Genomic DNA, 20,543 nt, shown 5'->3' with positions numbered 1-20,543 from the left:
CTTTCTGAATTTTTCTAGAAAGTAAGGAACAATGATTCAAGTCACTTTTCCTAATAGTTATTTTTATACCACTGGAAGTGGTGATGACAGTATCTATACACAGGATAAAAAATCAATAAAGTGGTCAAAGTTGGCCCAACTGATCTTTTGGTTTTTTTAGACTTTTTTGTTGTCATTCAGTTGATAAAATGGGAGATTGTCTCTGTGGTTGTAGAAGTTGACAGTATGAATGATAGTGCCAATTTCTGTTAAGTGCTATAAAACAATGGACTTGCAGCGTTACAGTGATGTTTTTAGGTTTTATAGCAAATCTGAAATTTGTATCCTGGTCGACAGAATTAGTTTTTTTTGTTTGTTTTAAGGCATGGAAATGAGAATTTTTTACCGATACCATAACAGCACAGAGGATAAAATCCATTCATAAGCTCAGGCTTCCCCCATAGTCCTTGGATATTTAGCTCTGCTTATTTTATTGGCCAAACAAACCTGTTACCAAGCATGAAAGTCCTAAGAATGGCTTTAATAATAAAAAGGACCAATTTATATATGAAGAAGTATTCTTTGGAATTTAAAAGATCTAGAAATGAAATGTATTTTAATGTATTTTACTTCTGTGTTGTTGTTTTGTTTTGTTGTTTTTTTTAGCATATGACTTCACAGCTCCTTAATATTTTTAAATGCAGGTAACGAATTTGGGCATCCAGAATGGCTTGACTTCCCCAGAAAAGGGAATAATGAGAGCTATCACTATGCCAGAAGACAATTCAATCTTACTGATGATCACCTTCTTCGCTATAGATTCCTAAATGCATTTGATAGAGATATGAATAAATCGGAGGAAAGATTTGGCTGGCTTGCATCTCCCCCAGTAAGCTGTATATACTAAATGATAAGTTTTTAGTCACTAGTTGTGTACGTGCTCAGAATAACAACAATATAAAATTTGCATGCAGAAATTTTAAACAGCACTTTATTATGCACTGTGTAGTGCCCCACTATATATTTGAAGTTGTCAAAACATGTCACTGGAATATCTGCCACAGATAATGGAAATCTGAAACAGTCTCCTTTTAGTTTCCTAGCAAGCTCTTTTCCTATTATTTTTGCTATTTTTATTTAGTAAGTGCAGATTGGAAAAAACAGGCTATAAAATAGTGTGTAATCCAATCCAAGGATTGCTTTGGAAAAGTGTAAATTGTTCTGACAATTTAATTTTACATAAATAATTATTTTGTTACTGAGAAAATGCTTTACATAGAGTATAGTGTAAGTTATAGTCTCCTAGTTTTCAGCCCGTCACTTTTGTATTTGCCATTTTATATAAACATAGCACTGTACTTTTTTATTATAGCAACTCAATTATCATTTCTCAGTGTTAAAATTATTTCATACTAGTCATAATCCACTTTGAAGATTTTTTTTAAATATGCTTCTAGTTATTAATGGCTTTATAGAGCAAAGGTGGTGTATGTACACCAGTTCAATGTGGTTTTTCAAAGCAATTTCTCACACATTAAAAAAACAAAACAAAAACCATACTGCTTAATTTTCTAAATTACTAGCAGAAGCGATGCTGATTGTCATAACAAATAGATGGAAAATTTAATAAAAGAAATCAATTTTTTGCTAAAGAAAAGTGTGATAAAAAGACCACGTTATTAATCTTTGCTGAGCAAGATTTTTTCAGTTGCTGTATATACCTTGCATGCTTCTGCCTCTTTAACTTTAAATTCCCTTTTAAAAACTAAGCTGCAGTTTAGTGACTAGAAGTTTTCTATTACATTACATAGGCACAACAATTAGTTTGCATGGTAATGCTCATATCTATACTGCTTAAATCTTGTACAATTTTACTTGCAATGATGGATTGCAGTAGTGTTTTTCTTATTTTCCATAACTCAATTAGGAATTAAATACTACATAGTAATGGGATTATTATTTTTTTTTCCTTCCTAGGCCTTTGTGAGTGAAAAGCATGAATCCAATAAGGTCATTGCATTTGAGAGAGCAGGTCTTGTTTTTATTTTCAACTTCCACCCATATCAAAGTTATGTGGACTACAGAGTGGGTGTTGAAACTCCAGGAAAATATCCTTTTCTTTACTGTTTCATTTGTACAGAGAAACGTACTTAGTTACTTAAAAACTAATTTTCCAGTATGAATGCAAACTAGTTACAAGGTAAGAAAACACTTATTTGTCATTGGTACAGTCTTTATGCTTACTTTACAGCAAAAACAACAATTACAAATTTGTTTTCTTCATGAGATCATTTTGTAGAGCACAAGTAAAAATAGAGATTTAAAGACTACATTTGAAAGTCTCCCTTTAATTTTTTTTCTGTTTTTGCCCTTTTTCTCTTTTTGCTCTTCTCTCTCTCTCTCTCTCTCTTATATAAATAATGTTGTGACACAACAGTCGAGGAACTTCTGCATTTTAAATAAGCAAGAGAAACTGACCACAGTAAGGTGAGTCTGCACAGAGTCACACAGGAAAATATATTAATTTAAACTTCCAGGAAGGTTGTACAATTTTTGTTTTATAACTGGGTAGACTGAGAATGTGTTCTTAGCTCAGCTGAGAAGCAGTAAATGATTACTCTTGAATAACTGGCTGGTTTTACTTTTTTGTCCAAATCCTTAGCATTGAGGGAGATTTTAAAAAAGTAATGTTAACTTGCTAGAGGGATTTAGTTTTCCCAATTTCAGTTTAAGTGTGTTGACAAACAAACTCTAGTCAGTCTTGCTGTGTCAGTTTAAATCACTGCAGCTCGTAACTTGTGGCCTACTTTCTTTTTCTTTATTGGTAGATTCAGCAAACTTTTGCCATATTGCAGTTGCTTTAGTGCGATGTGGCACCCTATTACTAACTCCTGAGCACTGCTGTATTTACCTGCTGAGCTCTGAAATGTAGCAGGGTTTAGAAACATCAGGTCAAACCCACCTTCTCCAGTACTTTCTGCTGCTGCCTCTATGGCCCTAAAGGAGTGCCTGGAAAAGGTAGAGTGGAGTAGTAATCTGGATTAGTAAAATCTTAATCTGATGCTGTGAGATACACCAGTACTTGACTGTCATAGTTGTCAGTTGTACACCTGTTTAAGTTGATGCTACTTTACTTCCTCTGCGTTGTGTAAAATGCTTTGAGTTCTGCAGATGGAAAAGGTGTAAGTCCAATTTTGATGACTACAGCACATAATAATAGAATTAGCGTGACTTTCTTGCGCTGGTATTACATAGAAGCAATTAGAATCATAGACTATCCTGAGTTGGAAGGGACCCACAAGGATCATTGAGTCCAACTCCTGGCCCCACACAGGACCATAAAAAAATCAGACCGTGTGTCTGAGAGCGTTGTCCATTTGATTCTTAAATTTTGTCAGGCTCAGTGCTGTAACCACTGCCCTGGGGAGCCTGTCCCAGTACCCGACCACCCTCTTGGGTGCAGAACCTTTCACTAACACCCAGCCTGACCCTCCCCTGTCCCAGCTCCATGCCGGTCCCTCGGGTCCTGTCGCCGTCCCCAGAGAGCAGAGCTCAGCACCTGCCCCTCCGCTCCCCTCGTGAGGAAGCTGTAATCCAAAACATGTTGTTTGCTTTCTGCCTTTCTTTGTCAAACATGCTTTTGAGGTTCAATTCTCAGAAATTCTTGAGAAATATTTGAAAAAAAAAATCTCGCTTTCAAGGACTTGGAATAATTTTTCTGTCTTCTGTAAAATGTCTTGATCAGGCTTGTACTTAACTATTGCATAAGTCTGTTTCCATAGCTTCATTTTCTGTTTTGTACTAAGTGAATTAAATACCCAGGCAGTATTTTTGTGCATGTAAGTAGATGTGCTGCACAGTTTTACAAAAATTCTACTCCTTAGCCCTTATAGCTAAGATGGGACTAAGCTGTGCTTAGGTACTTCTGAAGCTATTTGGTTTATTTTATGTTTAAGAAAATATTTTTATGACTAGTCTGACTAAATTAATACTTTATATAAGCAGTCTTTTTTTCTTTTTTTTTTTTACCAGTGCTCTAAATTTTTCAGTCATTTCAGAAACATTTCATGTATCTATTTTACAGCACCAGAATCTTCTTTTTCCTTAGGCATTTACTGTTTTTATAGAATCCTGAATGTTTTGCTCCTGTTTCAGCTGAGAATGCTCTATAGTAGCTGTTGTGAAGCAAATTGCAAGATCTGCTCTTCACTGGTTTTGAAGGCCCAGCTGGGTTGGTCTGTGGCTAGTTCACTCTCAGCATTGAAACAGCTTTCTGTACAGTATCATGGCCAGCAGCACAGTCAATGCTAATTGATTTTTATTTTATTTTTTTTGGTTTAAGTTGGAACTTGCTGGAAAATGTTTGTTATTCACTTAGTGGTAGATGACCAAATTTTTTTAGATCCTTATTCTGATTCACTGAAAATCATATTAGAACTTAACAGCAGCTCAAGTGTGTTCAGAACAAGTATGTTGTTATAAAAGGCATACAGATGATGTCTCATATTTGCAGTTTAAAGCATGTATTCATTTTAATGTGTTAGTCTCAGTACACTCTTGTCTTTTAAGTGTGTGTAGTATAATTTTATTTCCATCATTTATTATAGACAGTTTAAACATAAAAAGTTTTTGTTAAAGCATAAAGATACATACTAACGTTTTCATTCACTGAGCTAATTTTTTCTACTGCTAATGGAACTGTCAATTACAGACAGTGTACTTTTATTAAAGCTGTTTTGTCTCAGTAACTCCTCCCACCCCAATCAAATAGTGGATTTTGTGATTCTTTGTCTTCAGTGTGTTGTGTTAACCACTTCCTCTGGTAGAGCACTGAGGGTTTCAGTGCCATCGCTGCCACTATGTTTCTGTCAAACACACACCGTTACCTCTGAGACATTTGTTCATTTAATTAAGGAAGTGTTGTTCCCTTTTCTGTATTGTACTTAGAGAAGAAGCAGTGAGCTTCTCGCAATTCAGTGTTTCCGCTTGGGAATCTCAAATATACAGTCTTCCCATCAATCACCTCAACAATCTTAGTCATTTTATTCTATGGCAGTTCAATGTATGAATGAGGGGAGTGAACTCTGGGAATAAGCTATTGCCGATTGGAGACAGGAACCTTCTCTTCATTCCAGTATCTGGGATTTTAAAGATCATTCCAAATAACATATGTTCTATCTCTAGCTATATATCTGCCTACATACAAGTTCTGGTTCACAAAGCCAGCCTGAAAAGATTTTCAGGTTTCAAATCTGATTTCTTTTGCATGGTTTTCTCTCAAGTGGAGCATAACAATGTTTCCCATGCCAAGAGAACAAAAAGCACGCTCTCAGTTGGATAAGGAAAAAAAAATCTCTTTATAAAGACACTGTGATGCTAGAACTCAAAGTGTTTGTTTGAACAGGTGATTTAGTTGCCCCACAACTGTAGTTTTATCCCAACAGCAGATTTGAATGTATCTTCATCAGACTCTTCTGAAACAAAATTTGGGAAGTTGCTCTGGTTTCTGTTGATCATTGAAATAAAAATCAAGATGTTTCACCTTAGACTGTTGACCATAAAAGGAGAAAATAACAAAGGAGTAAAAAGGAAGAAACAAATTTAATGTAGGTCAAAATCTTTTGATTTGGATCATAAGTACCCTTTTTCTTTTGTTTTTCTCTTTGTCCTTTATAATAAATATCACATATCAATTAAGACCTCATTTTTATCTTGGAAGCTTGCTTATGATCTATTTCTAAATGATCTCATCCAAGGCCTTTGCATAGAATGAAACATCAGGACATTTTTCTAAAAGAAGTGCTTCTGATTATGTGTGTCAAGTAGGTGGCAGGGTAGAATGTCCTATATCATACAATCTCACTTCTGTTTAGTGCCTGTTGCTAGCAAAGTCTGTGGACAGTAAGTTGTTCATAAACACCTTGAACATAACTGAACTTTTTGTTTCTGTTCTGTCTGGGTGAAAAACAGCAATTTTGCATCTGACAATTGCATTCTTCATATTTTTTTCATTGATAAACGGAGATGAAAGTATTCTGTTATCCCATTTATCTATATAAAAAGATTGTTCTTAGTCCAAGGAAAGCCTTGGAGTTGTGGAACTACCATGACTGGATAGTATTACATCACTATATTACGGAACTGCTGAAATCTTAGTAATATCTCAGTTAAACCTGACATGCCTAATACTTTGGCATCAGAACTGAGTAGATGCAGATAGCCACTGAAATACTTCTCTGAAACTGAGCTCTAAAGCAGAATCATGTTACAGAAGTTCTTTAAATATCATCTACTTAGCTTAGCAGTGGTAACTAACTGTATGCATAGTCTTAATTGACAGTAAATTTGAGGTATTGCGGATAACTAAAAATTGCTTCCCTTCTCAGAGATGAGAAGTCAATATATGATATTTGTAATTCTGTTTGTAACAGCAAGCCTAAAACATCTGTATTCTTTTCATAGCACCTCTGTTTGTTAGATCAAAAGGCAAAAGTTAATATGTGGGAGACAGTGCGGTTCAGGTTTGGATCTACTTATTTTCTGTGGTCCACATTACTTATTTTCTGTAGTGTAACCACAAAGTGTTAGCGGTTAACAGTGGCTGACTTGAACTATTTCTGTAATTTTTTAATTCTGGTAAAAGTGAGCAAAAGAAGAAAAGGATGGCATGAAGGAGAGTGGCAGAACATGAATGAGGCTGAGGCTTCTTTCTGGTGTTTCATGAATGATTTGACTTTATTTTTAGAACTGGAAATTAAGGGTAGTTATCAACAACACAAGTCCATAGGAAGTCCATTTTATATTCCACCTAACCGGAAGAGCTAAAAATTGTCGTCATGTCCTTTGGACATGCTGAAAGTCCTTTTTGATTAAGATTTTTAAACAATTAATCAAGAATAGCTGACTTGAACGGTATTTTTCATCAGTTATAGGCAGAAAAAAATCATGAAACTTTGTTCTTGCAACTCAGTCTTTTATAATAGTCAAACATTCATAGTATAGAAACAATGCAGAACTGTCCAGAGGATTAGTTTTTAAATGAAACATATCCTAACATTATTAACTACTGTTACCCTCCTATTCTACTTGCTTTTGGCATCCTTTCTGCTTTCCTGCCAACATCCAATGTTTAGTATCATTTTTCTTTCAATATGTTGGGGTGTTTTTAACATTGAATTGCTTTCCTTCTAATTCTTGTCCTGCAATTAGAGCTGTGGATTTTGTGTGTAGCTTTGTAACATTCAACCTGAGATTTTAAGAAAATATATATTCTATAAATAAGAAATGTTGTAACGTGACCTTAAATCTTCAGGACAACTTTTCTCCACTTCTGAAAGCAATTCTTTTTTCTCCCTTTGGAACTTAAACATGAAGTAGAAGTACTTAAGAACATGAGTTTATTGCTACCATTTTGTTTTTGTTTTAAGAAGTCAGTGGATTTTGAATTTGATACTCTGAGAGGCAATTTACTGAATAAGGCTTAAGAGCTAACTGCTATCATGCATTGATACAAATGTTTTTATTATAAAGTTTGTCTGAATGATACTGGGAATTGTGAGAAATGTGATGATCTTTACATCAGCCCATACCTAGGTTTGTTTCATGGATTGGATTAATCAAAGTAGTGTATGTAACTCTTGTTATTACATTTGTCTATATTAAGTCATAGAATCATGCAATATCCTGAGTTGGAAGGGACCCATAAGGATCATCTAGTCCAACTCCTGGCACCACACAGATCTGCCCAAAGTTTATACCATGTGACTAAGTGCACAGTCCAATCTCTTCCTAAATTCAGACAGGCTTGGTGCAGTGACTACGTCCCTGGGGAGCCTGTTCCAGTATGCAACCACCCTTTCGGTGAAGAACCTCTTCGTGATGTCCAGCCTAAACTTCCCCTGCCTCAACTTAACACCGTTCCCACGGGTCCTGTCACTGGCAATAACAGAGAATAGGTCACCTGCCTCTCCACTCCCCCTCGCGAGGAAGTTGTAGACTGCGATGAGGTCCCCCCTCAGCCTCCTCTTCTCCAGACTGAAAAGGCCCAGTGACCTCAGCCGCTCCTCATATGTCTTCCCTTCTACGCCCTTCACCATCTTCGTCGCCCTCCTCTGGACACTCTCCAACAGTTCAATGTCCTTTTTGTACTGTGGTGCCCAGAACTGCACACAGTACTCGAGGTGAGGCCGCATCAGCGCAGAGTAGAGCAGGACAATCACTTCCCTCAGCCGACTAGCAATGCCGTGCTTGATGCATCCCAGGATACAGTTGGCCCTCCTGGCTGCCAGGGCACACTGCTGGCTCATATTCAACTTGCTGTCAGCCACAACCCCCAGATCCCTCTCTGCGGGCTGCTCCCCAGCGTCTCATCGCCCAGTCTGTACGTATAGCCAGGGTTGCCCCGTCCCAGGTGCAGGACCCGGCACTTGCTTTTGTTAAACTTCATGTGGTTGGTGCTCGCCCAGCTCTCCAATCTGTCCAGATCTCTCTGCAAGGCCTTTCCACCCTCATCCGAGTCCACAACTCCTCAAAGTTTGGTGTCGTCAGCAAATTTGCTCAGAACACCTTCTACTCCTACATCCAAATCATTTATAAAAACATTGAAGAGGACTGGCCCTAAAATGGAGCCTTGAGGGACCCCACTAGTGACCATCCGCCAGCCAGATGTGGCCCCATTTACCACAACCCTTTGAGCCCTGCCCGTCAGCCAATTGCTCACCCGTCGTATGATGGTTTTGTTAAGTTGTATGCTGGACATTTTGTCCAGTAGGATCCTATGGGAAACCGTGTCAAAAGCTTTGCTGAAGTCCAAAAAGATCACATCAGCTGGTTTCCCTTGATCGACTAGATGGGTGATCTTATCATAAAAGGAAATCAAATTTGTTAGGCAGGACCTACCCCTCATGAACCCATGTTGGCTGGGACCAATGACTGCATTGTCCCCCAGGTGCGCTTCAGTAACTTCAAGAATCATCCTCTCCATAATTTTACCAGGCGCTGACGTGAGACTGACAGGCCTGTAATTGCTAGGGTCTTCTTTCTTACCCTTCTTGAAAATTGGCACAACATTTGCCACCTTCCAGTCTACTGGGACCTCTCCAGATTCCCAAGATCATTGAAAAATAATTGAGAGAGGTCCCGCGATGACATCAGCCAGCTCTTTAAGCACCCTGGGATGGATCCCATCTGGACCCATGGACTTGTATGGATCCAGGTGGAGCAGCAAATCCCGCACACATTCAGGGTCGGTAGGGAGTTTGTCATTCCCACCGTCATGGTCCTCCTGCTCAGGGCACCCAGGATCCCGAAGCCCATCATCAGCATTGAAGACAGAGGTGAAGAAGGCATTAAACATCTCTGCTTTGCCTATGTCATTGTCTGTGAGGAGACCTTCCCCATCTAGTAGCAGACCTATGTTTTCTTTGGCTCTCCTTTTTCTGTTCGCACATCTAAAAAAAAAACCTTTTTTATTATCTTTCACAGACATGACCAGCTTCAACTCTAGCTGGGCTTTGGCCCCGCAAATTTTCTCCCTACAAACACGAACAGTGAATGACTTTGACATATTTCTGACATATTTCTTCATATATTCTAATAGTACATATCATAACATTGTTGCCATATATAGCTTCTCAAATTTCTTACCAGGTACATTAAACCATACAGAGCTTCCTGCCTCTCCGGCCTATGTTTTTGTAGGCATTCCTCTATTCGTATCTCATTGAAGACGTCATCCTTCTTTCAGCTGTTCCTTATTTGTAGGCTGTTGGCATAGCAAACGTTGTTGTACTTTTTTAAGAGGAGTAATAGTAGACTTTACAGTACTTCTGGTCCTGCTTAATTTGGAAGGTCTTTCTGAACAAGCAGCTTTATGAAGAGTCTCAGCCAACCTGGAGTCAGTTTTTCTTCTCTTTTATACAATTGTCTTCTCCATTGATGTATTTCTCTTGAAAGTGAGTTGCTTCAGTCTACATCTTGTTCTCCTAAGATCATGTATCCTAATGTGAGACATTCAGGGACAGAGACCTTAACTGTGTATGTGAGTATAAAAGTCTGTATATGTTGCGAGCAGTATCGAGTTTTTACTAGCCTATCTCTGTCTTGACATTTTATGTTGTCATATACTGCTAAAATGCAAGTAGGGAGATTTCGTAGTGGGAAGAAATGGTTACCTTGTTACAAATATCGCCATTTTTATATGGCGTAATGTATCCAAAGCACTGCGAAGTTACAATGAATGAATATCAAAGAGTCACTTATTGTTGGCATGAATTTACAGTGAATATATTCAAAGTCAGAGTTGTCGATATGTGAATACCTAACTGAGGCCTGAAATATCACAAATATTGTCATTAAAATGCTGCAAAAATATACTTTTTAAAAAAAAGTGAACACTGGCTCTCTGACATTTGCAACCTGCACGGAGAGCTTCTAATGAGCAAGTAAGGTCACTTGAATGAGTCACTGGAGCGTGATTGCTGAAGGCGAAGATGCTACTTTGCAGGCTGCTTTGAAGTACAGTTATGTAACTGTCACTGCCTATTAGAATTCAGGGTGTATACAGCAAATGAAGACAAAGGACTTAATTTAGAATCAGCCAAATGCCAAATTCTTTCAAGGTAGTTCATACATTAAGGTTAATATGTGTGAATAAGAAATATAGCCTACTAATGCACCTTGAAAAAGTTTGATCTGTGTAGAAAAAGGCATGGGTTTCCATTGCCATGAATCTGTGTTACTATCAGGGTAGCATATGCGATTTCCAAAATACAGTTTCATTATGTGAAGGAAAAAAGAAAACACTTCTATGCTGATACTGGAATTCTACTTCATAAATTATGCTCTTCCAGAAGCCTTTTCATGAGAAACAGGCAGCTTGAGCTAACAAATTTTTTCTGCCTAATTTGCTTCAGTTTAGAGATAGACAAATAATCAAAATCTAGGTCAGCTGTCTCTAGTTCTGATTGTAGATAAAATTTTGAATGTTAACAGGGAATCCATTCATAAGTTTCTGCTTTTGTTTTTTTTAATACTGTCTAGACATTTTTGTGGGGTAGTGGTGATTCCAAGGTCTGTCTGCAGTAAGATCTTTTTTCCTCTATTCAGAAGGAAAATGGCTGAAAGGAAGCAGAAGAGGAAAGGAGCTATGATTTGTTTTCCATTTAAGTTAACCACCATAATTTCAAAATAACTTCGCCACTTTTGTAGTAGGATCTATTCCAGTATGTTACTGTCTCTGCTATTATAATGTTTTTCTTATTTTTTAACTGAAACGTCTTACCGCAATTTAAGCACTGTTTATTATTGGTCCTGTGTTTAATGGAAGAGAGAGATCCTTTATGTTTTGATGACACTGATGTCACTTTTTTGATTTTCTCTTGTTGAAGCTATTCAGCTATTCTCTGGAATTAGCTCTCCTTGAAGCTCAATGCCAAAAACAAGTCAAGGTTCTGACAGTTTATCAAATTCATGGTCTTGAATAACTCAAGTCCTGTGTGGTGTTTGTGCCAGGGTATGTTCTATTTGTAATTCATATGTTATTTTTCTGTACCTCCTAACCGTTTACTTCTTCTCATCTTGCACTATTCCCCACAGTTAAATAATTCTTATTCCTACCTGTATAGCATTTGCATTTATCCCAGCTGAACTTCCCCTCTTTCACCTGGGACCATTTCTTGACTTTACAGTAGCCTGCTTGAAGCAGCTGTATATTTTGCCATCTGCAAAATAATAATAGATTTGTAACAGAAGTATCATTGACATATACAAAATATATGAATGGAAAAGTGTTTGTGAAAGTACTGGCATGAGCAACAAATTAAGGGTTATCAGAATGGCCTGCGTTGATAATGGAGAATGCTGTTCCCTGTCGTAAAACAAAGGAATCTGTTTTCCTTTCAAGACAAGAAGGTAGGTATTCATGAGTGTCACCATCTCTGTTGTGGCACGGATGACTTGTCAGAAGACCCTACATTCTAAACAACAGTGGGATGAAAACAGGATATAACATATGCTATTCATTTTCCTATTAGCACAATATGAATCAGATACATTGCAAGTAAACAAGGATAAGCAGACAGTGAAGTAAATCAGCATTTTTTCATCGTGATTACCAACTGATGTGGATTTAAATACATCCATATATCCCTATTTACATTTGATTGAGGCAAAAAGCATCCATATTTGGTTGAAGCAAAAAGGTACAGTACTTTTTCCCTCCACTTCGGTACTGTGCCATAAGCTAACTTCTAAGTGGTTTCAAATACCCTCTAAATATCTAGAGTTGAAGTTCACCAGGCCGAGGTGCTTAATTTAATTTGAAAATTTATCTATAAGCTCTCCAATATGCTCTTTCTCAATTGCAGGTTGACACCTTAGTCTTCTCCAAAATTAGGAATGTGTGGAGAGGAGGAACAAAGGTACCCTTTACCTTGAAATTAATTATGCTAGTTACCTGATTTTCTATTGATATTCAAGAACTGTTAAAAGCAAAAAACAAAAAGACCTAAACACTGTAGGCGCTTTACAGTCCTTCTGGAAGCTTCACTTTTCTTCATCTTTTCTGTGTACATGGTGCATTTAAAAATGAGTTCTTGTTTTCCTTAGTGTATGTTACTAGCATATCATTTTGTTCCTTTAACTTCCTTATTATTACCTTGGTATTATTTCTTCCTAGCTTGAAAATCTGGATTCTGCTTTCTTTGTACTTCTTCCTAGGATTTGAGGTGAATGAAAAGTTCTTTGTTTAGCCATATTGATCTGTGACTATATTTCTCATTTTGTGTGCAAGTTAGTAATTCATAAATTATGCTTGTGCCCGTAGCTTTTCTTTTACAAAATCAATTTCTTCAAGAAATTGCAGGTCTTCAGTATCTTTAACAATCCAACTTTATTATAATGATTTACAGTTATACAGCTGTTAATGCACCTGGGTTTCCTTCTTATTTTGTTTCTCGTCTTCACTTTTTGTCAGGCTATGTTCTTTTACTTCAAGTGGTAACATTTTGGCAATGAAAATTGTTGCCAGGAGAGCTTATCTGTTCTTGCTTTCTGTAGGGTAAATATTTTCCTTTGGCCTTGATTCATGGTTATTGCCTTTGACTTCTCAAACCAGCTAGTACTTTTGTACGTGACAGTCCTGTTTCATTTTCATTGTCATCCTCATGACTTTTCTATATGAGTACTTTTCCCAACAACCTTTATTCATAGTTTTTAAAAACAGATGATGGACAGCATTCTCTACCCCAGGTATCTTTACTTCTTGGGAAGGAGTAGGGTATGGTTCCAGTAAATCCAATCTCAAATCTGAATTGTGTCTTAGATGGGGTTTACAATCACGGTACAGCTTCACTAGCTACAGATCTAGTTGCAGAGATGTTGCCTTTCCAAACAGAAACTTGTCCAGAGTGCTGACAGGCAAGCAAATGTTGGAACAGTTTACCCAACACGTTATGCAGGCTCAGTATTTACAGCAACCTTTTTAAAGACCTTACTGGATAAAGCAGAGAGGAACCTGTTCTGACCCTGTAGCTGACTTCCAACCTGAATGTTTGGTGATCCCATCCTATGACTTGTAATCCTTATCTTCACTCCTTCAGACAAGCTTATTGATACTGTGCCTTACCCTCCTGTGTGCTTGTAAACTCCTGTGGTAAGTGGAGGTCACCTTTCTTGCCTAAGTGAGCTCCTGCAGCTATTTAGCAGTAGCTTTCCTAAATAGCAGCTTTTCACCCTTTGTTATTTCTGTCAGCAAAGTTCTTAAAGATGAGTAAACACGAATGAATAAATAAATAAATAAATGGAGCCTGCTTAGATTTGGAAAGCAAACTCTTGATAATGCCAGAGCACTCTCATAGTTGACTTTAAAATAGATTGAAATAGTGAAATATTTAAATGGATCTGATCTGAACTTATTTAGTAAAGAAAAAACTTTAAGATGGATTTCTGAATTTTCTGGACTTGAGTTAAAACACATTGCTTTGAAAAGAGTTGTGTTGAATCTGGAGTGTTTTTCTTCATTTATCAGCTTTTGAGACGAATTATGTATTTCACATCGTCAACCTTTAGACACACAACTTGAGTATTCAGATGTCAGGGGGAAGCAAACTGAAATATTTTCCTGTTTTGTCTTTGGGGAAAGTTTTGTGTATGCTTCTAATATTGTCTTACTAAGGTAGGCATGTATACTGAACTTCATACTCCGTTTAAACTGATTTAAAAATAAAAAATAAAAAAACTGTGCAAGTGGAGAAAAACCTGTCTGAATAGCCATAGTATGTCTTATTCATGAAACCAGGGAGGGTTTCTCTTCTGTTTTCTGAGACACATTTACCCAGAGAAAATAAGTACAATATCTTCAGTACAGCCAGAGGGTCAGGTATGTACGGAATGCAAAAATGTCTTAGTAAGGAAAAATAGTTTCAGATGATGGTGCATTTAGGTGCACTTGAACTTCTGGTAGTGGTTGAAATCTATGAAGGCTTCAGTTGAAATATGAAACCTACACCTGTGAATTTTCATATTTTTCCTCATTTAGTTTCCAATTTTGAATTGCAGAAGTACTAAAGACAAAAAACAAACAAACAAAAAAACAGGATAAGCAGTTTTTGTGTTTAAATGAAAGTAGTACAAGGAAGTTGTGGTGCATTAATGAGAGGTTTCTAACCCACACTTCATAAGGGTTGCTCCTGAGTAATTTGTAGTCTTCTACGTTGTTGACTTAGAGTGACTTTATTTTAATGAGCAAAGTTGGAAAGACTTCTATATTCAGCTTTTAAATGCTGCTGTGAGTCATTCAACACAGCTTTGCCAGTTTATTCAGTCTGACCTCTGAGCATCCATTTATTACAATGTTAAATCTGGTTCAGGTGTAGACTGCTTTTATGCTTGTTGCTAAAATGACAAAAGAAAATCCTGGTACGATACTTGAAAGGTAGCATTTGATTTCATTGCAGGTGGGCAAAAATATTTTACCAGAGTCTGAGGGCTAGATTTGTCAAAATATTTCCAACTCATTAAAGGCTTTTATTTGAGAGTTTTTATCTTGTGCAGTCATTGTACATGTAGCTAATAAACTAACCATACTAAGAAGCAGTTTAACACTCCGCATGAGATGGAGTCAGCGCTGGTTTTCATGTGCTACACTTAAGGATGATGGTGAAGTTGCTAAATGCATCCTCATTAAAAACTTCAGTAAATCCTAGTTTAATAATTCAAAAATTTTCTGTCTTTTCAGGCAATGGCATTAGATAATAGATATTCATGAAAGTGTATGGAAATCGTGTGAACTCATTTCTGCCTAAGAAGAGAGAGAGTACTAGAGTGTCCAATACTGCTAGCATTCCTTTAATATTAAAATTATAGTCACTGGAAGCCTCAGCATTTTATTTGCATATATTCTTCTTGTCACGGCCACTTCTTAATGATTTTGCAAGAGGTAAAATCTGAAAACATTTGCTTTCACCAGAATTTTTATCTGCTGAAACAAGTTATATGGAACATATAGGCAGATGTGTTGATTTGGAAACTTATTAATTCATTATAATTTTGGATTCTTTTTTCTGGGTTTAGGGGTCTATTTTGTAAGTCCTTCTTGAGTAATGCTAATATAACTGCTTTAATTCACTGTCTGGCTTCAGTAAGAATATAATTTTTCAGCACTTCAGTGTTACATTGGACTGTTAATGATTGAGGAAAACTTTTTTTTTCTTTTAATCTACTATGATATAAATTTCTATTTGAAAGAAGAAAGCCATCTTGTAATTGCTGTTTCTGGAGTAGAGTGCTGTGTCAAAACAGATACAGCACCTTTTTAACTTCTTCACTAAGAAATTTTGTTGACTCTCTTCACTTCTCCATGTTTATAAAGCTTACTTTTTCTGTAACGCATAACGTAAGATTGCATGTGGAGGTCTGCTCTTTTTATGAGTGTTGGAGGATCTTTTGCTTCAAGAATCTATGACAATGAATTTTGGAGCAGGGTAGAGGGATTTTTTTTCTGCATTCTTGCAGAACACAATATTCTGCATGTTGTGTCAAATGCCCTAGTTAAATATCTCTTGCTTTTTGTACAGCTTTTGCTAGTGTATTTTGAACAATAAGGACCTGAAACTATTTAATGAGATGTAGTGTTCTAGAGAAGAGATGGTCTTCTATATGCTGTGTGCAACTATGACAGCATATACACGGTAGCTATTTCCATTAGAAAATACTGAAAGAGGCTTTATGGGAAAGTTGTTTTATGCAAGCAAACATACAAAATAAACCACCCAAAACTTTGTTTAGACACTCCCAAACAAAGCATCCAGGTGTACCTTAGCCTTTACTCGTGTGAGTAAAACTTTTAATCCCCATGGATATAATGAGAATGAGTAAATTTAATCATGTCATAAGGGTATTATTTCCAGCTGTAGTAGGTGTGGGGTCATATCAGTGTTAGCTGTTGCCACTATAACTGGCTCAGGGCAGCCAGCTAATCCCAAACTGTTTAAAGGATCAAAAGCTTCTTCAAAGTGTTCCCATGTTTGTTGTCCATACCTTTCTTTCTAGCCTGAATTCACTTTCCAAAAGTTTCTATATACAGATATAAAGTAAGTGTTTCAGCACAGTTTTTGATCCTTTTTGATCTGTACTTTAGCTTTGTCCAATCTGTATTTCTAGGACCATATCCTCTTGCTTTTAGCCAAGAAATGGTACCAAGGGATAAAAATGAAATCTTTACTAGGTATTCTTATATATTGAGAAGTATGGTGAGAACATGTGAGCTGATTTACATATGAGTTGAAAAGAAAATAAATGTTAATGTACACATGCATGCTCTATGTGCATGGCTGGAAAACACCAGAGAAACAGAGGTATGGGTGCTTAAACGTTTAATTGTATAATAAAATTTAAACTATAGTGATGTCTAGTCCTAACTTTAAAAACATTATAAAAGGTGGATGTGTAACAGGATGACAGTCTTTTCCTACACGTTTGGTTATCCTTCCTCTGTTTCCAGTTTTGCTCAGTCATGTCTGGACTTCCTACATGACAGGATACCCGTCAAGTTAGATAATCTGTATAATAGGAGTTATGTATAATACAGAGGACCCAACTGCACTTAAACATCTGTCATGGATCAAACACATTCAAATAAAATTATGTGAATCAAACCAGACCATACAGAGGACTGATTCTTTACAAATACTCAGTAAGCCTTAAATAATTTTAAAATTGGTCGGTAGAAATTCCCATTTGCTCTTCGGCAAAGCTCCTAATTATGCAGGTCTATCACCCCCACAAATAATACTGGGATTCTTTTTTTCAACACTAAAGCATGAGGAAGAAAATACAAATTATTCTATTTTATGGTTTTCATTTACTTAGTAGTATTTTATGTGTCATTAAGCATGCATAAGATTAAATTAGAAATTTGTGTTAAAATATATGTTTTAAAATACCATAAAAGCATAGTAATTCAGTAATTAATGTGGTAGATAATGACACACTTTCCACTTCCAGCTCTATCTGTACAAGAGTTCATTGCTTTTGCTGCTCTCCTTTACTGTAGCTGTAAGGAAATTTAAAATCAGAGCATCAAACTGAACAGAAGTCAGTCGTTTTTCAGTCAGAGTACAGGCTAGTGTATCCAACACTCTGCTGCTGAAACAAGACAGGCCCCACTGCAAAAGAAAATACTTCTATTACGTGCTTAATTAAAATGCATAAGTGTTGTTTAATGTTTTCATGGTGGTAAACTGAAATGCTTGTAAAATTCTGAAATGTGAAATGTAGCTTTTCTGTGAGGTTTAAGTTGGAAGGCAAATGGGCTTGTTTACCAAACAAAGTCTTATTCCCTGAGAAATATCTAATTTGTGGAGATCTTGGGATGCTTTTGACCCCATTATTCAGGATCTGGTTAGCAGTATTTATGCCAAATCAGCTATGTTGTGCGGTGTGGAGAGGCAGTGATTGCTAGAGAGCATTGCTAGACATACTTTTATAGCCTGGATTAAGGAAATGGGATAATTTGTTTCAAAATTAGCATAGCTATAACAATTGCATTTGCTGTAAATAGTTTTAAAGGAATCATTAGAGATGTCAGGGCTTTCAGCAACATTGATAAATTATTAAATTTAATGTATAATGTAGATCACAGTAGCAAAGGATGAAATGCTTGAGGGAGACATTCATGTTCATACAATATGCAGTGGAATAGTAGCAGCCCTTGCTGATGCTGGATTTGAAAGGGTACCAAAGAGAAAACTAGGAGCTGTAGTTTGGGGTTTGGTTTGGTATGTTGCGCATGGTAACAGATGAATGGTATGTTGGGCATGTTTATAAAATACAAGGGGGTGAGGGGAGTAGTGCACACATTGAGTATTAAAGCTGATTAATAAAGTATAATTTTTCTAACAAAAGATTTTTTTAACAAACACTCACATGAAAATGTTAGAGAATGCAGTGATCTTCTGTTTCTCTCTTTGGTACTTGCCCTCTAGAAATCAAATACTAACATGGCAGTCATGGATGTTGGTCTCCTTTGCAGCAAATACTTCTGGAGAAGACACTACTGAATGGCTAATGTTAAGAAGCTAATTGAGAGCTTTGGTTTTCCTCCCTCTTCTGTATCTGTATTTCTTTTTTCTTACCTTCTGTCACCAAAACCTGTGCAATCTTCTAGTCTCTAACCACAGGGTAAATTTGCACTTTTAGTTTAGGCATCTTTTGTGTTATGTCATGCTTCAAATGAACAGTTTCTTGTTGCTGGAGATTTAAATCAGTAGGGCTGCTTTACTCTTTCCTAATTCTATTAAATACAAGCTCTAGCAAAACAAGGTTCTTCCATAGTTTTAAATTAAGGAAACAGATTGTGGATAATAGAATGCTTATTTCCTTATCTGTTTGTTTTGTTTGTTTGGTTGGTTGTTGGTGGTGGGATAGATTGAGTCTTTCTGTTATAACTTCAGAAGGGTAAAAGATGTTTTAATGATACCCAAGCAAGAAATTCAAAGGTACTTAAATTAAAGGGTTCTAAATAGCTTGTGTAACGAACATCTACAGCTGAGGTGTTCCAACAACCTTGAATGTGGCCTGTCAAAATTCCAGAAAATCATAAAACATTTAATTTGTTGTTGTCCCAAATAAGAAGTATACTTTTGAGTATTAGCTCTTTACTTTCCACCTTATTTCTGATTTTCTTCTTTTAAAATTATTTTCTCTTATTTTTTTGTTAAATCTGTTTGAATCCTTTTAAGTACATGTGCAGGTAGTCCAACTCATTGTTAAAATGTTAAATAACATGCCATTTTAGCAACTGCAGTCAGAACATTTGTTTTACAAGGTCTTTTATTAAAAATAACCTTCCTTTTGTTCCTCTGTGTTATAATAACTCAAACTTTCTTCTGAAAAACTTTCATTGGAGTTGCAAGGTGTTTTTTCTGTAAGAGTATATACTCTTCTCATTGACACTTGATCAGATTCTTTGACTGTTAAACACTGATTGTAATTTTTGTGGTTGTTCACAATTGTGTTATGTCAAATCAACCACTCATTTTGTTTAGTGTTGCATTTTTAGTCTAGATCATTACACAAATTGCTGTGCATATTACCACTGTAATACTGTAAATTTCTCTCTCATTGAAGATTTTAGAAGAGATGAGAAGGTGCTTTCTTTACTAGGAATGACTATGCTAAGATGAAAATTTCAAGACAAACTGTCACACAGTTTCTATAGGTTCTGTATATTTTCCCACTATTTTCTTAGGTTGATTTAAAAAACAAAACAAAAAAGAAATCGTATGTATTGATATAGGCTGAAATATGTTTCAACAGTTCTTTCAGTTTTTCTGCTTTGATTTATTTCCCATTTAACAGTAATTTGGCATAGTTCCTTAACAGTTTTCCTTAAGTATAAAATCCTTCTGGATTCTGATGCTTCAGAATACGGAGGACATCAAAGGCTGGACCACAATACAGAGTACTTCTCTGAAGAATATCCTCACAATTATCGACATAATTCACTTATGGTAAGTAAGACATTCTGTTTATATCTGAACAATTTTTAAAGTTCTTCGGAGAAGTATGGAGCCTATTCTAGGAATATTTCTGTGTTGTTTTTTGTTTGTGCTTTTTTCTGAAATCACCCTTTAGATGAATATAGGAGAGGTGATGCTATGATTTTATTATGACCTGTAATGTTAACTGACTTTCCTTTTTTTGACATTACATTTAAATGTGCATGCCCTCTTGCAGTACAGACACAACATTCCTTGCCAAACAATATGCATGAAAACCTTCTAACATGCTTTTGAATTGTCATTTTGAACATAATCATTTACTTTATTTTCATGTCTGAGAAATACCATCTTCATGCTTTATTTGTGAATAAAGCTCCATAGAAACTAATTTTTGCATCGCTTTCTTAATATCATGTGCTTAACTCCACAAACATGAATAAGAGCAAATCATGCATTGGCAACTGGCTTCTTCCTCTCCTTAGTTTACAGAAAAAATTTCCAGCATAGAACAGACCTTCTCTATTCCCATCAAGAATTTCCAGTCCTAAACTATCTTACATACTT

The 20,543-nt window shown here is 36.3% G+C and overlaps 1 protein-coding gene across 9 annotated transcripts in view; it reads left to right on the top strand.

Annotated features, from left to right (window-relative positions):
* GBE1 (1,4-alpha-glucan branching enzyme 1) overlaps positions 1-20,543 on the top strand; it is a 181,608-nt gene that overhangs the window by 149,518 nt on the left and 11,547 nt on the right. For 7 of the 9 annotated variants that reach the window (XM_080571319.1, XM_080571326.1, XM_080571318.1 and 4 more), the window contains 3 exons: positions 684-868; positions 1,957-2,087; positions 19,871-19,988. The exons of 1 other annotated variant lie outside the window; for it this stretch is intronic. In XM_080571319.1, coding sequence (XP_080427445.1) covers positions 684-868; positions 1,957-2,087; positions 19,871-19,988 — 434 coding nt within the window. Of the gene's footprint in view, positions 1-683; positions 869-1,956; positions 2,088-19,836; positions 19,989-20,543 lie in introns of all 9 variants that reach the window. One more of the 9 variants, XM_080571321.1, reaches the window with a different exon arrangement.

Source organism: Anser brachyrhynchus (assembly GCF_964034855.1).
Source record: "Anser brachyrhynchus genome assembly, chromosome: 1".
NCBI lineage: Eukaryota > Metazoa > Chordata > Aves > Anseriformes > Anatidae > Anser > Anser brachyrhynchus.
This window is presented reverse-complemented; position numbering and strand designations above follow the sequence as displayed.